The 18,109-nt window shown below is 43.6% G+C and overlaps 1 protein-coding gene across 1 annotated transcript in view; it reads left to right on the top strand.

The window, feature by feature from the left end:
• Positions 1-3,120: 3,120 nt before the first annotated feature.
• Positions 3,121-18,109, top strand: part of LOC126473736 (uncharacterized) — a 418,605-nt gene continuing 403,616 nt past the window's right edge. Inside the window, exons 1-4 of the mRNA XM_050100984.1 lie at positions 3,121-3,126; positions 3,226-3,407; positions 8,112-8,517; positions 15,605-15,753. Of these exons, the coding sequence (XP_049956941.1) occupies positions 3,121-3,126; positions 3,226-3,407; positions 8,112-8,517; positions 15,605-15,753 (743 nt within the window). The remainder of the gene's footprint in view (positions 3,127-3,225; positions 3,408-8,111; positions 8,518-15,604; positions 15,754-18,109) is intronic.

Raw genomic sequence — 18,109 nt, 5'->3', positions numbered from 1 at the left:
GCTATTCACAACATTATTCCTCGACTACAGGTATTGTTGAGGAATGACGGTGGACCTATTGAGCATTTCCTGTGAACATCATCATCTATGCTTTGTCTTAATCTGTTATGCTAATTATTGCTATTTTGATCAGATGAAGCGCCATCTGTCGGACATTTTTGAACTTTTGTATTTTTATGGTTCTAACAAAACCCCATGTAATTCCAAGCATGTGTGTCAATTTGTACCTCTCTATGTACATTATTCCGTGATTTATTCATTTTTCAAATTTATACTGACTTTTAGAGTTCAGTGGAACAAGCTGATGGATATCTTGAAGAGGAAAGGAGTAAAAGGAGTAGATTGGGGAGAGAGAGAGAGAGAGAGAGAGAGAGAGAGAGAGAGAGAGAGAGAGAGAGAGAGAGAGAGAGACGACTGATACAGAATCTATATTTACACCAGAAAGTAAGGATAAGGATTGGAAATGAAATGTCAGAAGAAAGCAGCATTGGACGAGGTGTTAGACAAGGTGGTTGTCTTTCCCCACTGTTGTTTAACGTATACCTTGAAGAGATTATTGCGAAAAGTTTAGATGGCAAAAGAGGAATATGTATTGGTGGAAAGAGAATAGAATGTATAAGATTTGCTAATGACATGGTATTAGTGGCAGAAAGTGAGCGGACAGTGAATAACATGCTCAAAGATCTGAATGAAGCTTGTGTGGAATATGGGATGCAAATAAACACAGCAAAAACAAAGAGTATGGTCATCAGTAAAATACACAGACTGTCCAATATTAAAATAGGACAATCTACCATTAGCCAAGTAAGTGAATTTAAATATCTCGGAAGCACAATAACTGAAGTCTTGAGATGTCACCAGGAGGTGAAAACTCGAATTGCCATAGCGAAGGAGGCATTCAACAGAAAGAGGAGACTCTTATGAGGCAAATTAGGTAAAGGACTAAGGAAAAGGCTTGGCAAATGTTTTGTCTGGAGTGTGGCACTATATGGGGCAGAAACATGGACACTGAGACGAGAGGATGAAAAAAGGTTAGAAGCATTTGAGATGTGGATGTGGAGGAGAATGGAGAGAATAAGCTGGATGGACAGAGTGAGTAATGAAAGAGTATTGGAAAGGGTTGGTGAGAGAAGATGTCTGCTGAAGGAAAAAGAACTGGTTGGGACATTCATTGAGAAGGGAGTGCTTGCTAGTAGATGCTTTGTGGGAGAAGACTGAGAGGAAGAAGGAAATACAAGGTGATGGACGACATAAAGGGAAGAGGAAATTATGCAGACCTGAAGAGGATGGCATAAGACCAGACAGCCTGGAGATCTACCATGTGAAAACCTGCCTTTAGGCAGAACACTGATGAATATATATATATATATATATATATATATATATATATATATATATATATATATATATATATACAGGGTGTTTCAAAAATGACCGGTATATTTGAAACGGCAATAAAAACTAAACGAGCAGCGATAGAAATACACCGTTTGTTGCAATATGCTTGGGACAACAGTACATTTTCAGGCAGACAAACTTTCGAAATTACAGTAGTTACAATTTTCAACAACAGATGGTGCTGTGGTCTGGGAAACTCTATAGTACGATATTTTCCACATATCCACCATGCGTAGCAATAATATGGCGTAGTCTCTGAATGAAATTACCCGAAACCTTTGACAACGTGTCTGGCGGAATGGCTTCACATGCAGATGAGATGTACTGCTTCAGCTGTTCAATTGTTTCTGGATTCTGGCGGTACACCTGGTCTTTCAAGTGTCCCCACAGAAAGAAGTCACAGGGCTTCATGTCTGGCGAATAGGGAGGCCAATCCACGCCGCCTCCTGTATGTTTCGGATAGCCCAAAGCAATCACACGATCATCGAAATATTCATTCAGGAAATTAAACACGTCGGCCGTGCGATGTGGCCGGGCACCATCTTGCATAAACCACGAGGTGTTCGCTGTGTCGTCTAAGGCAGTTTGTACCGCCACAAATTCACGAAGAATGTCCAGATAGCGTGATGCAGTAATCGTTTCGGATCTGAAAAATGGGCCAATGATTCCTTTGGAAGAAATGGCGGCCCAGACCAGTACTTTTTGAGGATGCAGGGACGATGGGACTGCAACATGGGGCTTTTCGGTTCCCCATATGCGCCAGTTCTGTTTATTGACGAAGCCGTCCAGGTAAAAATAAGCTTCGTCAGTAAACCAAATGCTGCCCACATGCATATCGCCGTCATCAATCCTGTGCACTATATCGTTAGCGAATGTCTCTCGTGCAGCAATGGTAGCGGCGCTGAGGGGTTGCCGCGTTTGAATTTTGTATGGATAGAGGTGTAAGCTCTGGCGCATGAGACGATACGTGGACGTTGGCGTCATTTGGACCGCAGCTGCAACACGGCGAACGGAAACCCGAGGCCGCTGTCGGATCACCTGCTGCACTAGCTGCGCGTTGCCCTCTGTGGTTGCCGTACGCGGTCGCCCTACCTTTCCAGCACGTTCATCCGTCACGTTCCCAGTCCGTTGAAATTTTTCAAACAGATCGTTTATTGTATCGCTTTTCGGTCCTTTGGTTACATTAAACCTCCGTTGAAAACTTCGTCTTGTTGCAACAACACTGTGTTCTAGGCGGTGGAATTCCGACACCAGAAAAATCCTCTGCTCTAAGGAATAAACCATGTTGTCCACAGCACACTTGCACGTTGTGAACAGCACACGCTTACAGCAGAAAGACGACGTACAGAATGGCGCACCCACAGACTGCGTTGTCTTCTATATCTTTCACATCAGTTGCAGCGCCATCTGTTGTTTAGAATTGTAGCTACTGTAATTTCGAAAGTTTGTCCGCCTGAAAATGTACTGTTGTCCCAAGTATATTGCAACAAACGGTGTATTTCTATCGCTGCTCGTTTAGTTTTTATTGCCGTTTCAAATATACCGGTCATTTTTGAAACACCCTATCACCCTATATATATATATATATATATATATATATATATATATATATATATATGTGTGTGTGTGTGTGTGTGTGTGTGTGTGTGTGTGTGTGTGTGTGTGTGTGTATGTGCGTGCCTGGAAGTAGTGAGATAGGCACCCTTTAACTTGGAAAGATCGATGGTAGTAGCCATGTAGTAATCTGTATTACCTGTGAGCCCAGCACTTTGTCAGACGTGTGCACAGTGGTTCGTGACGTCAGACCGGTGGTGGTGTGTGTTGCAGTCGGGCGCGCCGGACAACACCTCGACGTCGTCTCGCAGCGGCACCCCCGGCTCCTCGTACCCGGGCACGCCGCCAGAGCGCCCCGCGTCGCCCCATCCGCTCAAGACGGAGCACGTGGCCAGGAACTACTCCGACTTCATGCGCTCGCTCGCCGCCAAGTACAACAACGCCAACACCAACGAGTGAGTACTCCAGCCATCCGTGTTCTGGCCGCGTCGCCCATTCATCCTCATCCTGCAAAGTGTAACACCGACGCGCCGCAACTAATCGCGTCTGACGCCACTGAACAGCACACGTGCGACCAACTGAGCTTCACGCCTGTTTTCCTCCGCCGCCTCGACCCACGAGGTCTTGATGGCCAATATAAATTCACCGTTTCACAACATCTTTCTGAAACCACAATCAGTCACTTACTCGGGTTCCGAATTCTCAAGCCTTAAATTGAACAGGCATCAATCGCGTTCATTAGATACAGGTTAAGTCTTACACAGAGGGGGCCGGCCGGTGTGGCCGTGCGGTTCTAGGCGCTTCAGTCTGGAACCGCGTGACCGCTACGGTCGCAGGTTCGAATCCTGCCTCGGGCATGGATGTGTGTGATGTCCTTAGGTTACTTAGGTTTAAGTAGTTCTACGGGACTGATGACCTCAGAAGTTAAGTGCCATAGTGCTCAGAGCCATTTGAACCATTTAAGTCTTAGGATTAGATGTCTCTTCCTTCCCAGAGAATATCACAGTCAATATTTTCAGGTTCAGAACGTCACCTACACGTCAATATCTCTTTAAAGAGTACGTTGTCAATAAAACTCAACAACCATTAATGAAATTTGTTAAGAGTGTGCTAAAAGGTTTTTTGAGGTTTTAGACCCTGCTTTCACATCACTATGTCTCCAAAATGCGTGTTGTTGATTTATGCTAGCTACAAATGACGATTTTTTTTTTTTACGATTTTTCTTAGGATGGTCATATAGACCCCCCCCCCACCCCCCCAAGGTAGTATGGAAAATGCGTTGGTACTGCTATCTTCCTATATAAAAGTAATCAACTATATGGTAATTAGCTCGTACCTATCTGTCATTTTTACGAAGAATGCACGTCTTGCCATTTCTGATTGCATGTTATACAAAAATCCAGTTTACAATGAAAATATAAATAATTAGTTACCTAACTTTTATGAAAGATTGTTGCTTCACGCAAATTTTCGTTGAACATGCATATCTGTTTAAATATCTACGACAGCTGAGAACTGAACCTCCTCCATGTGGCAAGTGAGCATTCTACCATAGATCCGGGCGGCCCATCGAAAATACGGCGTTAGTTTATCGTATTACAGATGTTCAGAAAACTTCAAAGTCGATTTTTTCAGAATTTCTGGGAGTTCCATCGAACTGCTTTCGGGGACATATTTGAGTATGAACATCACGTACCACATAAAAAGAAAAAAAAAAACTCAGATTGGCATGTGGTTCAAATGGTTAAAATGGGTCTGAGCACTATGGGACTTGACATCTGAAGTCATCAGTCCCCTAGAACTTAGAACTACTTAAACCTAACCAACCTAAGGACATCACACTCACATCCATGCCCGAGGAAGGATTCGAACCTGCGACCGTAGCAGTCGCGCGGTTCCGGACTGCAGCGCCATGTGGTCTCCTTGTCAGTGGTACAAGGAAGCACGTTATCGATGCTGAGACTATGCAGAGAAATTCGTCGAATGGTTTAGGTATAAATGGAAGCGGTAATGCCACCAGTGCAGACGTTGACCCAGTCTGGGGCAGCGTGACGTAATGATGACGTAGAAGGTCGCCACTGCAATGGCAACTGCTGTCATTTGCTGGTGATCGTCATCAGCTTGAGGTTACACCCACATTTGACGCGGCAAGAAAACCGAGAAAGTTTTGTACAAGAATTTCGTCGTAAGAAACTTACTTCCGTTGTGATACTAAAATGTAGAGTTTCACTGTCGGAAATGTCATGTCCATTATACTTATCCGGGCTGTTATGCCGTGGTCGGTTGACGAATTCTGTGTCAATTCCCAACGTTTTATCCCCGTCTGCGGAGGACATCTTCAAGGGGGTCTGTAGCTCGATGGAACGTCCAACACACCCACTGGCTACAGTAGCGAGCCAGTGGGTGTGTTGGACCTTCCATCGAGCTACAGACAGATGGTGCTGCGGTCTGGGAAACTCTATAGTACGATATTTTCCACATATCCACCATGCGTAGCAATAATATGGCGTAGTCTCTGAATGAAATTACCCGAAACCTTTGACAACGTGTCTGGGGGAATGGCTTCACATGCAGATGAGATGTACTGCTTCAGCTGTTCAATTGTTTCTGGATTCTGGCGGTACACCTGGTCTTTCAAGTGTCCCCACAGAAAGAAGTCACAGGGGTTCATGTCTGGCGAATAGGGAGGCCAATCCACGCCGCCTCCTGTATGTTTCGGATAGCCCAAAGCAATCACACGATCATCGAAATATTCATTCAGGAAATTAAACACGTCGGCCGTGCGATGTGGCCGGGCACCATCTTGCATAAACCACGAGGTGTTCGCTGTGTCGTCTAAGGCAGTTTGTACCGCCACAAATTCACGAAGAATGTCCAGATAGCGTGATGCAGTAATCGTTTCGGATCTGAAAAATGGGCCAATGATTCCTTTGGAAGAAATGGCGGCCCAGACCAGTACTTGAAGATGTCCTCCGCAGACGGGGATAAAACGTTGGGAATTGACACAGAATTCGTCAACCGACCACTGCATAACAGCCCGGATAAGTATAATGGGCATTACTTCCGTTAACAAAAAATTTGTTGTCTGCACGAAAGGCGTACCTGAATTCGCCCAGTACGTCTGGGCTGTAGCGGACCGCTGATTGGCTGTACTGTGTGATGACCTCAACCCACAGGAAAAATAATTGTCAAAATCTGAACTGTGAAGTCATCCAAAATTCTGCTTGGAAAATCACACTCTTTGCTATATGATCCCACTTTGTTTATGAACTGAAAACTCTAATATTCGCGACAAACGGCTCTGAAATTAACCTGCACCGACAAAATTGCGTATATATTCTCTGAAACTTCAAAGACATCTAAGATAATATCTGAAAGGAATTAGGAAAAGTGACAAAATTTCGTGAATCACACACGATACTGTTAATAATTGCATGAACACTGGGGGGGGGGGGGGGGGGTTACCACACATCTACCCACTTTTGAATATAACCAGTGTCTCTTAATACCACGATTCGTAGCAATACAATATCAAAAACTTTTCTTACTGGGTAAACAGTCCCTACGTGATTTGACAGCTGACATTTATAATTCACGCTCACGTTAGGAAATGCACCAATACGGGAATAGCAGGTTTTACATTATCAGTCAGAACGCAAGCAATTATGGCGGTCGCCGTAATTTTCGCGCGACGCCATATTTCGCGACAAAATACTCTTATTAGTCACTGTCATATATCTAGTCTCATAACAATACATAAAACTACATAAAATAACTACAATAATTTTGACATTCAAGGAGAATTAGTTCTAATGAGAGGAAGAAGTTTATATTTACTGGTGTTTCAACAATGACTACCAGGCAACTTTTAATTCAATGATTGTAATTTTATATTCGTTAGCAGAAAGCAAACATAAACCAAACAAAGACTTTATTTGAATAGAGTCTGTAATTCTTATACTTTTAATAGAGAAAGGAAGTTTGTAGGTCAGGGGATAGGGTTCGGCGAAAGCTCTTAACTTTTTGTTGCATACGAAGCGTTGCGTTGGGCAGCACGATGTCGGCGGGTTACGACGATGAGAGCAGGGTACAGGCAGTTCCGCTGGTTAATCTTCTCCGGCGAAACGCAAATAAAGTTCCGGCGCAGCCGTGTCATTAATCCCGTGGTGATCAACAAACCACAAGACGCCAGTATACGACCGTTGTTGACATGTCCTCTCTTTCAAAGTACATTACGCAGACATCGCTCGTTTTTACACTTTATGAACTGTCCGTGACGCTATCGTCCATAATTACACAGTTCGTCACATTCATATAGTCTTAGCCACAAATACACAGCTCATAGAATTGTTCTTGTGTGTGAAGCACACCGTAAACAATGCCCACTCTGTTCTCGCATTTCAAACTTCGACAACGTCACTGAAAGTCATTTGTATTGCACAGTTAATTAAAGTCTTCACTTTGACGGCTTGACAGAATGTGGTATACAGCAGCTCCACCACCCAAAACCAATACCAGCAAAGTTTATGCGAATAAAAGCACAGTTCTGGTCGGCCACAACAAAGTAATGTTAGCGGCACTTTCATAGTCCGGTTTATTTGCTCTTAAAGTTCGCTGGCGATGGCATTACATACCGCAGTGGTAAAGAGAATTAACAATCTGATAGTTCGGTATCATTGTCCATGCAATTACGTATGCTTTTCATGGAACACAATACTATTTTCCCCGCGCACGCTTCACACACACACCATCCACCATCCCGTCTACTACACAACAACCTTTCGACTCTCGATATCACTATCGCTATCCCCTGTCTATAGATGTTATATCGTTATTGTAAATTACATAAACCTTTATAAACGTTATTGACTGCATTTTTCACAGTTAATAATATTCCAAAAGAGAACTTTACAAACTTTACCACAGGTACAAAGCAAGAAACATACTTACCCATTGGCAAACGAAATAATCAGAATTACATCTTTACATTTAAAAAAAAAAAAAAAAAAAAAAACCACAGTAGAATGTTACAGAATCACAATTAGAAATGCCCACATGAACAAAATAAAAAGAATAGACATGTAAAGAACATCACGAGAAAAAAAATTTTGTATGCGTAATTAGCAATGCCTTCACAACTGGTGGTGTCTGCCCGGCAGCTACCTGAGCAGTGCGGCGGCGGCGGCGGCGGCGGCGGCTGCGGCGACAGGCGCGCGCAACGGCTACCTGGACCCGCGGTTCGCGCCCTTCAAGTCGGGCGCCGCCACGCCCTTCGTAGGGCTGATGGCGCCGCTGACGGCCGCCGCCAGCCCGCTGCCCGGCATCAAGGGCGGCGTCGGGCTCGGCGGCGGGCCCGCGCCCACCGGCTCCCCCAAGGACGAGCACGGGGGTGGCGGGGGCGGCAAGAAGGTCGGCGCGGGCGGCCCTCCCACGCCGGCGCCCACGCCCGCCCCCGCCACGGACCTGCTCGGCATGTTCCCGCCCATGATCGACATGAGCTCCACGCAGGCGCTGCTCTCCATGGTGCGCTCCGCCAACGCCTCCCAGCTCGAGAACTACCTTAAGGTGTGTGTCTTAATCTTTTTCCTGTTTTAGCGACCCATTTTTCTATCCCGACTTCCGTATCGTGCATGAAAGTGGGAATGTTAATTTATCTATACATTGACTGGTATTCAGGGCTTTTGGTTTATTCCGTCTAGTTCTTAAATTAACCCCAGTGAGTCACTACACGTATTTTCTTCCCAGTTCTGAAGGAAAAAACCGTAAGTAAATTAATAATAGTGTTTTCAATAGATTCTCGTTCACTTGTTTCAGTTACTAGTCTGCAGTTTATTCTTGGTGAAAATCACGTAACCTAATTATTTATGAACCTAAGTCGAAGTAAAGTTCAAGACGAATAGTCAGTTTCAAATTAGCACCTTATTTTATTTAACTATAATTATTAATAAATCAGTTATTCACACGATCGCCTTCAAAGGGGTTCCTTGAATAAGTATCTAATGTGGAATCCCTTCAATATCAGAGATACTAAATAATGTTCTTTCACTTTCGATAAAAAGATTGTTCCCGTTTAATATCCATAAACTGTCACGAACTATGATTACCAGTCGCGTGAAGTAAAGCTTTTCCACTATCACAATACAAAGTCCGAATCTGTCCAAAAATCGTTAATTCCGTAAAATATTTAAATCTTCACACGAAGTGACGTTAAAGTCAGAGAGATTATTGATCACCTCCCCGTTCCTATAATATGTCTAAAGTTCCAATTCTGATCTGAAATTAATGCTTCCCAAAAAACAATCACGTCGCGATTTGAAAAAATGCCTCTGAGCACTATGGGACTCAACATCCATGGTCATCAGTCCCCTAGAACTTAGAACTACTTAAGCCTAAGTAACCTAAGGACAGCACACAACACCCAGTCATCACGAGGCAGAGAAAATCCCTGACCCCGCTGGGAATCGAACTCGGGAACCCGAGCGTGGGAAGCGAGAACGCTACCGCACGACCACGAGCTGCGGACGTCGCGATTTATTCTTGCGCCCTGGTTTTATAAAGCTCTTATTGTTGCTTCCTAAAGCTGTACGTCCTAATTGACTTCGAACAGACTAGAGAACAGAGACTGGAGTATCACAATTGCATTGTATGTCTATTTTTGGTGTTCAAGACCTACGTTCTGTGACTATAATATTGATTTTCTCATATATAAGAATAACTAATAATTTAACCATTTCTATCGTTTTCCCCCCCTCCCATGCTTCCAAAATTTATGATTAAAATTCTTTTCTTTTTCTATTATTTTTCTACTATAGATTTCCCTCTATTTGTCCCTTATTTCTATTTAGTAAATTACTACTTGTGTAGGGGCTTGGGACGTTTTCTGAATTTATATTTCGAGGGCATGGGAGCTAATTTGGGAGCTATTTTGGTTTATTAACACCGAGAGGCGTTGTAGGTGTTACACTGTCGAAACTATTAAAATCTGTCTCAAAGTGTTTGATATTTGGGGAGAATATTACCAAAGCAACTAAAAACTAGAGTAACATGTTGTTTCGACATTTATCCAAAGAAATTCCGCACTGGCTGTATGAATGATTTTTATTAAATCTGCGACCGGTTTCGCACCACTTACAGATGCATTCTCAGGCAATATACGCTATTTATAACATAGTAACGTTGAACATTGCCCTATAGCCACGCTCTGTAGCGTATATTTCCGGAGGATGCACGGATAAGTAGTGCGAAACCGGTCGTAGATTTAATAAAAATCATTCATACAGCCAGTGCGGAATTTTCTTTGTAAAAATAGAATAGTGCATTGCAATACGAACATGTTTCCAATTTATGTAAAACACATAAGTGGGATTTCTCGGTACTGTCAAAACGTATCTGATCGGGTTATTTACGTATTGCAGTACAAACAATATCAGTTCGCATTAACTTAAAGAATACGAAACTAGACTATAAACGTCAAAATAGTGACAATGTCCTCTAACGTCAGCAGGGTCCGTAAAGTCTTACGACGAAACAAACAATAACGCAGCGGTTGTTTACTGCCCACTGTCGCCAAAGACATGTCACAGTCAAAGGTGCTCTTCTGCTACAGGAGATGTGCAGAGACATCCCGACAGATCACTAGTGCACGAATTCAATGCCATACTGTTTTATGGCTGACGGGACTTTAGATCCTGTCGGACAAGATGATGTTAAATAACTGTCAAAAAAACACACACCTATACCAACTAACACGCGATTTCATAACCTAAATTTCTTCCAGCGATGAAAGCAATATCAAGTCAAAGACCAAAGTTAGAAGCAAACAGTTTTGAGGAATTGTACATTTATCTTGATTATACAACGTGTATCATAATTTCGCGCGTTGTGACACAGTCACAACAAAAATGCACTGGGCTACAGAGAAGATTTTTACATTTATTCTGTTTACAGGCAGTAACTTTGTACACAAGGTAATTAATGTCAGTGGATGATAACCATCTTTGGTCCTGAGTAAAGACAGGTATTTAATCGTATCCAGCCAAGATATGTGTATGCAGTGCACTTGATGTAATAAACTAAAGAAGCTCTTCTAACATACATGTTGACTCTCTACAACATCTTAGACTCTCAGCCGTCTTAGTTGTTGCTATTAATTATGATATGCCCACTATAAACTTATAGAATTCCGTAATCGTCGCAACTCCAGATTAAGTTTTCTGGGATTAAACGCGTCGTATTCTTCAAACTACTTCAAAAGTCGAAGCTCTGCCCATGTACTGTAGTCTTTATCAAAAGTATTCGACGTCTCCACATGTCTGAGTACGGTCGAGAACCATTTTTTCTCTATCCCACGACCAAATGGGGAATGGGGAGAGTAGAGCGATGGCAGAAACTATATGTTGCTCTGCTGCTAAATTATGATAAAAATATACAGTTACCGTTTAAACTTAAAAATATTAAAATAATAGAATTAAAATATAACAAAATTGTTTGTGTTGATGATTTACGATAAAATACATATGGCTGTGATGTGGATGGTGCTAACATGATGATCATGGTTCTCGTGATGATGATGCGTGAGTGGATCAGGAAGGTGGAAGAGGCATTGGACTCTTGATCTGAGGAAAAGAAATGGCGACTAGAGATATGGCTGTTAGGGTGGCTAGGTGTCAGGGCGCATTTCTCGGTCGGGAAGAGGGGTCTGTAAAAGTTTCATTGGGATAGGATATGTAGGGTGTGGAGGTGGGTAAGACGGCATATATTGCTACAGACGCGGCAGGAGCTCACAATTGGAGAGGATGTAGGAGAGTATGGGATGTGATTCTCGCAGTTTTCACGGCGTACTGAATATTCTATGAGGTCAACCGGACAATGTTGATTTCTTGCAACAATATTTCGGCTGGCAACCGTCGAGCCATCTTCAGATGAGTCTCCGGCTCTGGAGTCTGCTAGTTCACGGCGTCGGCTTCATAATAAAAAATTGGCGGGGAAAAAGCACGCGGATTGGCGGCCGTTACAGGTGCGTCCTCTGTCGAAATCCGCGCTCTCTACAAATACTGCTCCACCCGTGGCTCGCAGGCGCATGCGTAAACTACATGTGCGCCCTCTGTCGAAATGCGCGCCAGTGTCGCTAATAACAAACGTCAAATGTTGCCACACGATTCACTATGAATAAAATATTTTCTCTCAGAAGATATTAAAGAGATCACCGTGTGCCAGGCCCAGTCCAGTTGAAAGCCGCCGTCCCGATTGATGAGCTTGTGTGCTACACGAATTTCCACAGATTCTTTAATTACTGAATCACAAAAGAATCTAACCGGGGCCAAGATCTTTATGGCACAATAATCCATAGTGTTTCCTGTAGTAATACAATGATCAGCTACGGCAGACTTCTGCTACGAGGGTAATCCAAAAAGTAAGGTCTCCTATTCTTTTATAGGTACATAGACCTGTTTATTTCTACAGTGGTTTACGGAAGTTTACAGCGTGAACATTTAGCTATTTTTCGACATAATCACAATTTCTGTCGATGCATTTTTGTAGACGCTGTGGCAGTTTTTGTATTCCCATGTCGTACCTGCTCGCCGCCATTCTGTTCAGAAAGTTATGAACCTCTTCTTTCACCTCGTCGTCGGAGTTGAATCGCTTTGCGGTGAGGCGTTCTTTTAACCCAGGGAACAGGTGATAGTCACTGGGTGCCAAGTGAGGACTATAGAATGGGTGGGTGGGTGATTATGTTCCACTGAAACTGTTGAAGGGAGCAACGGCTTGTCGAGCGATGTGTGGGCTAGCGTTGTCAGGGAGAATATGTACGCCCTTGCTCAACATTCCTTTTCTCCAGTTCTGAATTGCCCGTTTGAGTTTTTTCAGAATCTCACAGTACCTGTCAGCGTTAATTGTGGTCCCTGCGATTCAGCTCCGACGACGAGGTGAAAGAAGTGAAACGTCCCCTTCGAAAAATTAGTGAATTACTGTGCTGGTAAACCCCTTACGTTATTTGATTTCCGAACAGCTGAGGAGAACTAAACGTACTCAGACATTTCGCTCTTTACCTATTCTGATCAACACTAAACTGACACATTTTTTTAGCGCAACGCAATCTTTGAATAATCTCTACAAAAGAATGGCCCTGACTAACATTAACCTATACCTTTCACAAATCACTTACCTCACAAAAATCTTCGTTACTCGAACTACTGCAATACAGCGAGCGCCACTACTGCCAGCTACATAAAAGATTCAAACTATGGAAGGCACTAACTACTGATAGGGATAGTTAGCAAATGGAAGATATTGATAGAGAACAAACAATGTATTTACCTTAATATTGTTCAAAAGTCATAATATATATAGCAGTTCGTGACATCCAGTCTTACAAATTTACTGTCTCTGATGGACACACGTCCAGATCATCCGCTCTCAAAACTCCGCCATCTCTCTGCCCACATCCACCACTGCTGGCGGCTCACCTCCAACTGCGCAACGCTACGCGCTAACATTTAACTGCCCACTACAATAGAGAATTTTTCAACAATGCAAACCAGCCACAGACTGCACACAACACAGCCAGTGATTTACATACAGAGCGCTACTTGGCGTTACCAATATAAAAACCTAAACAGCCTACTTACAGAAGAGGTTCATAACTTTCTGAACAGCATGACGGCGAGCTGGTATGACATAGGCTTACAAAAACTGCGACAGCGTCTACAAAAATGCATCGACAGAAATTTTGGTTATGTCGAAAAATAGCTAAATGTTCAAGCTGAAAACTTCTGTAAACTATTGTAGAAATAAACAGGCCTATGTAATTATAAAAAGAATAGGAGACATTACTTTTGGGATTACCCTAGTATAAAGCCGACACCGTGGACTAGCAGACTCCAGTGGCGGACACTCGCCTGAAGATGGCTCGACGGTTGCCAGCCGAAATATTGCGGCAAGGAGTCAACATTATCCGGCTGCAATCCCGAAACCTCATAGAACAGATTACGGGATTTGGTCTCCGAATTTACTGCATGTGTTGGTTTGCGAAAATGTTCGAGGAATTTTAAGAAAGATGGGAATGACGTCAACTGTAGACAGTGCATGTAGGGGAGGGAGGGAGCATGACGCTCTAGAAGTTTGAAAGTTTACCACCGTCTTACCTCCTTGCCTAAGGACGCCAGATGAAAGTTGATGTCAAGCCCTGAATCAAAATTGCGGAACGCATAACTGGGGAGAGGAGCTTGAGAGCGCTACCTAGAGAGCGTGTCCTTTCTGTACGATACTGGGCAAGGGGCTGGAGGGATCACACGCTGATGTGTGGGTCCCTGCATTCTATAGCTTTTATTTTAAATAAATTCCTTTAACTTGACTTCTTTGTGATTTTTAAGGTATGTTAAAGATTGATGACAGTTGATTACCTATTTATTTTAAACATTATCATTCGACTTTACAGCGATAGCAGCAATTGTTTCGGTTTACAGATATTACAGTTTTACAACTTATAGCTCGGGTGTATTATATACTAATCTGCACGCACATTTCTACGGGTAAGACGGAATTGCGTTGGCCAAATGTATACCACCAAAGTCTCCCAATATTTTACATAGGACTTTCACTATCTGAGGAGGATAACGGGCAAACCGGGGACCAGATACTTTAACACAGGGGGTCAAATTTCCGGAATTAAACGAGCACATTCGTTACCTTACACAATCCGAAGCTGGAAATAAAAGAATTAGTACAAATATTCAAATATCTCTCTTCTATTCGTGAACATTGAGACAGTCGCACTGAGGGCACGTCTGCTCACTTACCCGTCTTCTGTAACACTCCTAGAATATGGCGGGCACTCGGAGGTCTTCCTGGGCCCCGGTGGAGGGGGTGGTCGAACCACTGGGCCGTGACCAACCTCTCCACCCCAAATCTTGTGACACTGGAAGTCTTTGACTTTTACCTGTCTGTGCTGTCTCTCTGATCCCCTAGCCGGGAGTAAGGTTGGCACTACTATACTACAGAACTACTTCCCAACTAAGATTTGGCCACGCTTTACGGAAAGGTGTGAGGAGGATTAGCAAAGTTCATGTACAGATGCACATCCACGTACAAGAAATGCATAATACACGACACATATAAATACGTATTATGAAGCCTGACACGTTTCTTTCCACCCGTCCACACGGGTTCTGTTGCACCCCGCGGCCGGCCGCGTCGTGTAATAAAATTGACTGCGGATCCGCCTCTGTTTCTATTTCCTGGTGCGAGCGAGCAGCGAAACCTGCTGCTTTTATAGCGGAAACTACTGTACCGTTTCAAGTTCTACGTCGTGGCAAAATAATGGTGAGGATGAGTCAGACAAAACGTTTGTAGGTCCAGAGGATGGTGAAAGGATGTAATCCTCATGTATGGTCTATTTGTAGTTATAGTAATTTATACTATTTGTCTATTTCGGGCTTTTTGGTGACTGGGTTAGTAGCTGGGTGCCGGCTGGAAATCAGAGTCGCATTCACTTGCAAAACTGTCTTCCAAAGCTCTTCAGGACAAGTGCAACTGAGAGGCTGGGTAATTTTACACCATAATTACACTTCTCAGTCATAATAAATTGCAGCTGTAACCTAAAGCAAATAGCTTCCCTGTTTGTGGCAGAGTTTGACGGTGTGTTGTGTGACAGGGTGCGAGCAGCCGCCGGCCAGCAGAGTCCTCTCCGCTGGACCTGAGTCCAGGCGCCGTGGTACCGCCTCCAGCCAAGAGGCGCGCCTACCACGCCCCCTCCAGGAGCATCGGGGAGAGCCTCTTCGCCTCCAAGGACACGCACAGGCTGTAAGTACACGCAGAGTCTCCTCCACATAAACAGTCCTAATGCTGCACCACGCTCCTGGCTGATACTTCCTCCCTACGCCATCTAGATCATCGCCCACAAAACATTTGTGTTCCCAGTGTGTTGTCCTCAGCCCTGAAAACTGGTTTGTTGCATCTCCTTCCACCAGTATGTCCCAGGAAATCCTCTTCATTTCTTCATAACTACTGCAACATCATTCCATCTGAACCTGCTTATTGTACTGAAGCCCTGGCCCGTCTCTACAATTTTTACCTCGCACACGTCTCACCATCAGCGCACTGGCTACCCCTTAATGCCTCGGGATATATCACTTCCTGCGGCGCAGTTGGTTCTCCACCAGCACTCTAGACACTGTATTGTCTGAAGAATGCGTTCACAATCAAGCTGACATTTACTTATTGATGAAGTCTGTGCGTGGCCGAAGAATTCTTTGTCCAGAACCTTGAGTTAGTGTGGCTTGAATAACTCACTTTCGCCATGCTCGGTGATACATTTCTTTGTTTGGATGACATCTAATTAGAGGAGACCTCTACCAAAACTGCTATTCGGTAGTTTTGGTACAGGACATAAATGACGTAGCAAATAGTAGGATTATCGGTAATTAAGTCGGGTGATGCTGAGGGAGTTCGATTAGTAAATGAGACACTTAAAGTAGTAAAGGAGTTTTGCTATTTAGGGAGCAAAATAACTCATGATGGTCGAAGTAGAGAAGATATAAAATGTAGACAGGCAATGGCAAGGAAAGCATTTCTGAAGAAGAGAAATTTGTTAACATCGAGTATAGGTTAAACTGTCAGGAAGTCGTTTCTGAAAGTGTTTGTATGGAGTGTAGCCATGTATGGAAGTGAAACGTGGACGATAAATAGTTTGGACCAGAAGAGAATAGAAGCTTTCGAAATGTGGTGCTTCAGAAGAATGCTGAAGATTAGATAGGTAGATCACATAACTAATGAGGTATTGAATACGATTGGGGAGAAGAGGAGTTTGTGGCACAACTTGACAAGAAGAAGGGATCGGTTGGTAGGACATGTTCTGAGGCATCAAGGGATCACCAATTTGGTACTGGAGGGCAGCGTGGAGGGTAAAAATCGTAGAGAGAGACCAAGAGATGAATACACTATGCAGATTCAGAAGGATGTAGGTTGCAGTAGGTACTGGGAGATGAAGAAGCTTGCACAGGATAGAGTAGCATGGAGAGCTGCATCAAACCAGTCTCAGGACTGAAGACGACAACAACAACAACAACAACAACAACAACAACAACAACAACCGCAACCGGACGTCCAGTGGGTCGTGAAATATGTTCTTTTCAGATAAATCATGTTTTACGCTCCATTCATTAATTCCTTGTTCATGTAGCTCTAGCAGTAGCCATGTTTACAGACTTGAATTATGGAATATATAGGTACCATATTATGCGAACAACAGTTACATATAATTGCCCAAACTTATTTCAGCACCTTAATGCCATCATGAGTGGATACTTTTATTTAGTTTTGTAGAATCCAAACATGTTTTAAGTACTAATAATTCTACGAAATTTCCGAAAATTGCATACAACTCCTGTCAGCCAAAGTACTTACGGTGAAAACGCAGGAGCTTTAAAACAAGATGTTCAGGGCACCTCAGCCCTTTAAATATGTAATAGCTCCCATAGTACATCTGTTGACCACTTAACTGAAGTATGCACTGATTTAAAATTACTAAAATCCAGCCACAGCCTATGCCCAAAACTTACAAAAGAACTAACCCCCACACATACAAGGCAATAGTAGAAGAGAAACAGATTACAAACAGTTACACTACAGTATCCTGCGCGTCTGTGTGTTTGTGTTCAAATGGTTCAAATGGCTCTTAGCATATGGGACTTAACTTCTGAGGTCATCAGGTCCCTAGAACTTCGAACTACTTAAACCTAACTAACCTAAGAACATCACACAAATCCATGCCCGAGGCAGGATTCGAACCTGCGACCGTGGCGGTCGCGCGGTTCCAGACTGAAGCGCCTAGAACCGCTCGGCCACTCCGGCCGGCTGTGTTTGTGTGAGCAAAGAGAGAGAGAGAGAGAGAGAGAGAGAGAGAGAGAGAGAGAGAGAGAGAGAGAGAGGACAAAGTTAAGATTTGGGACGAAATGCCGGCCGTTGTGGCCGAGGGGTTCTAGGCGCTTCAGTCTGGAACCGCGCTGCTGCTACGATCGCAGGTTCGAATCCTGCCTCGGGCATGGATGTGTCGTCGTTAGGTTTAAGTAGTTCTAAGTCTAGGGGCCTGATCACCTCATATGTTAACTCTCATAGTGCTCAGAGCCATTTTGGGACAAAATGATATGAAAACAAGTGA

This window comes from Schistocerca serialis, chromosome 4 (genome assembly GCF_023864345.2).
Source record: "Schistocerca serialis cubense isolate TAMUIC-IGC-003099 chromosome 4, iqSchSeri2.2, whole genome shotgun sequence".
NCBI classification, from domain to species: Eukaryota; Metazoa; Arthropoda; class Insecta; order Orthoptera; family Acrididae; genus Schistocerca; species Schistocerca serialis.
This window is presented reverse-complemented; position numbering and strand designations above follow the sequence as displayed.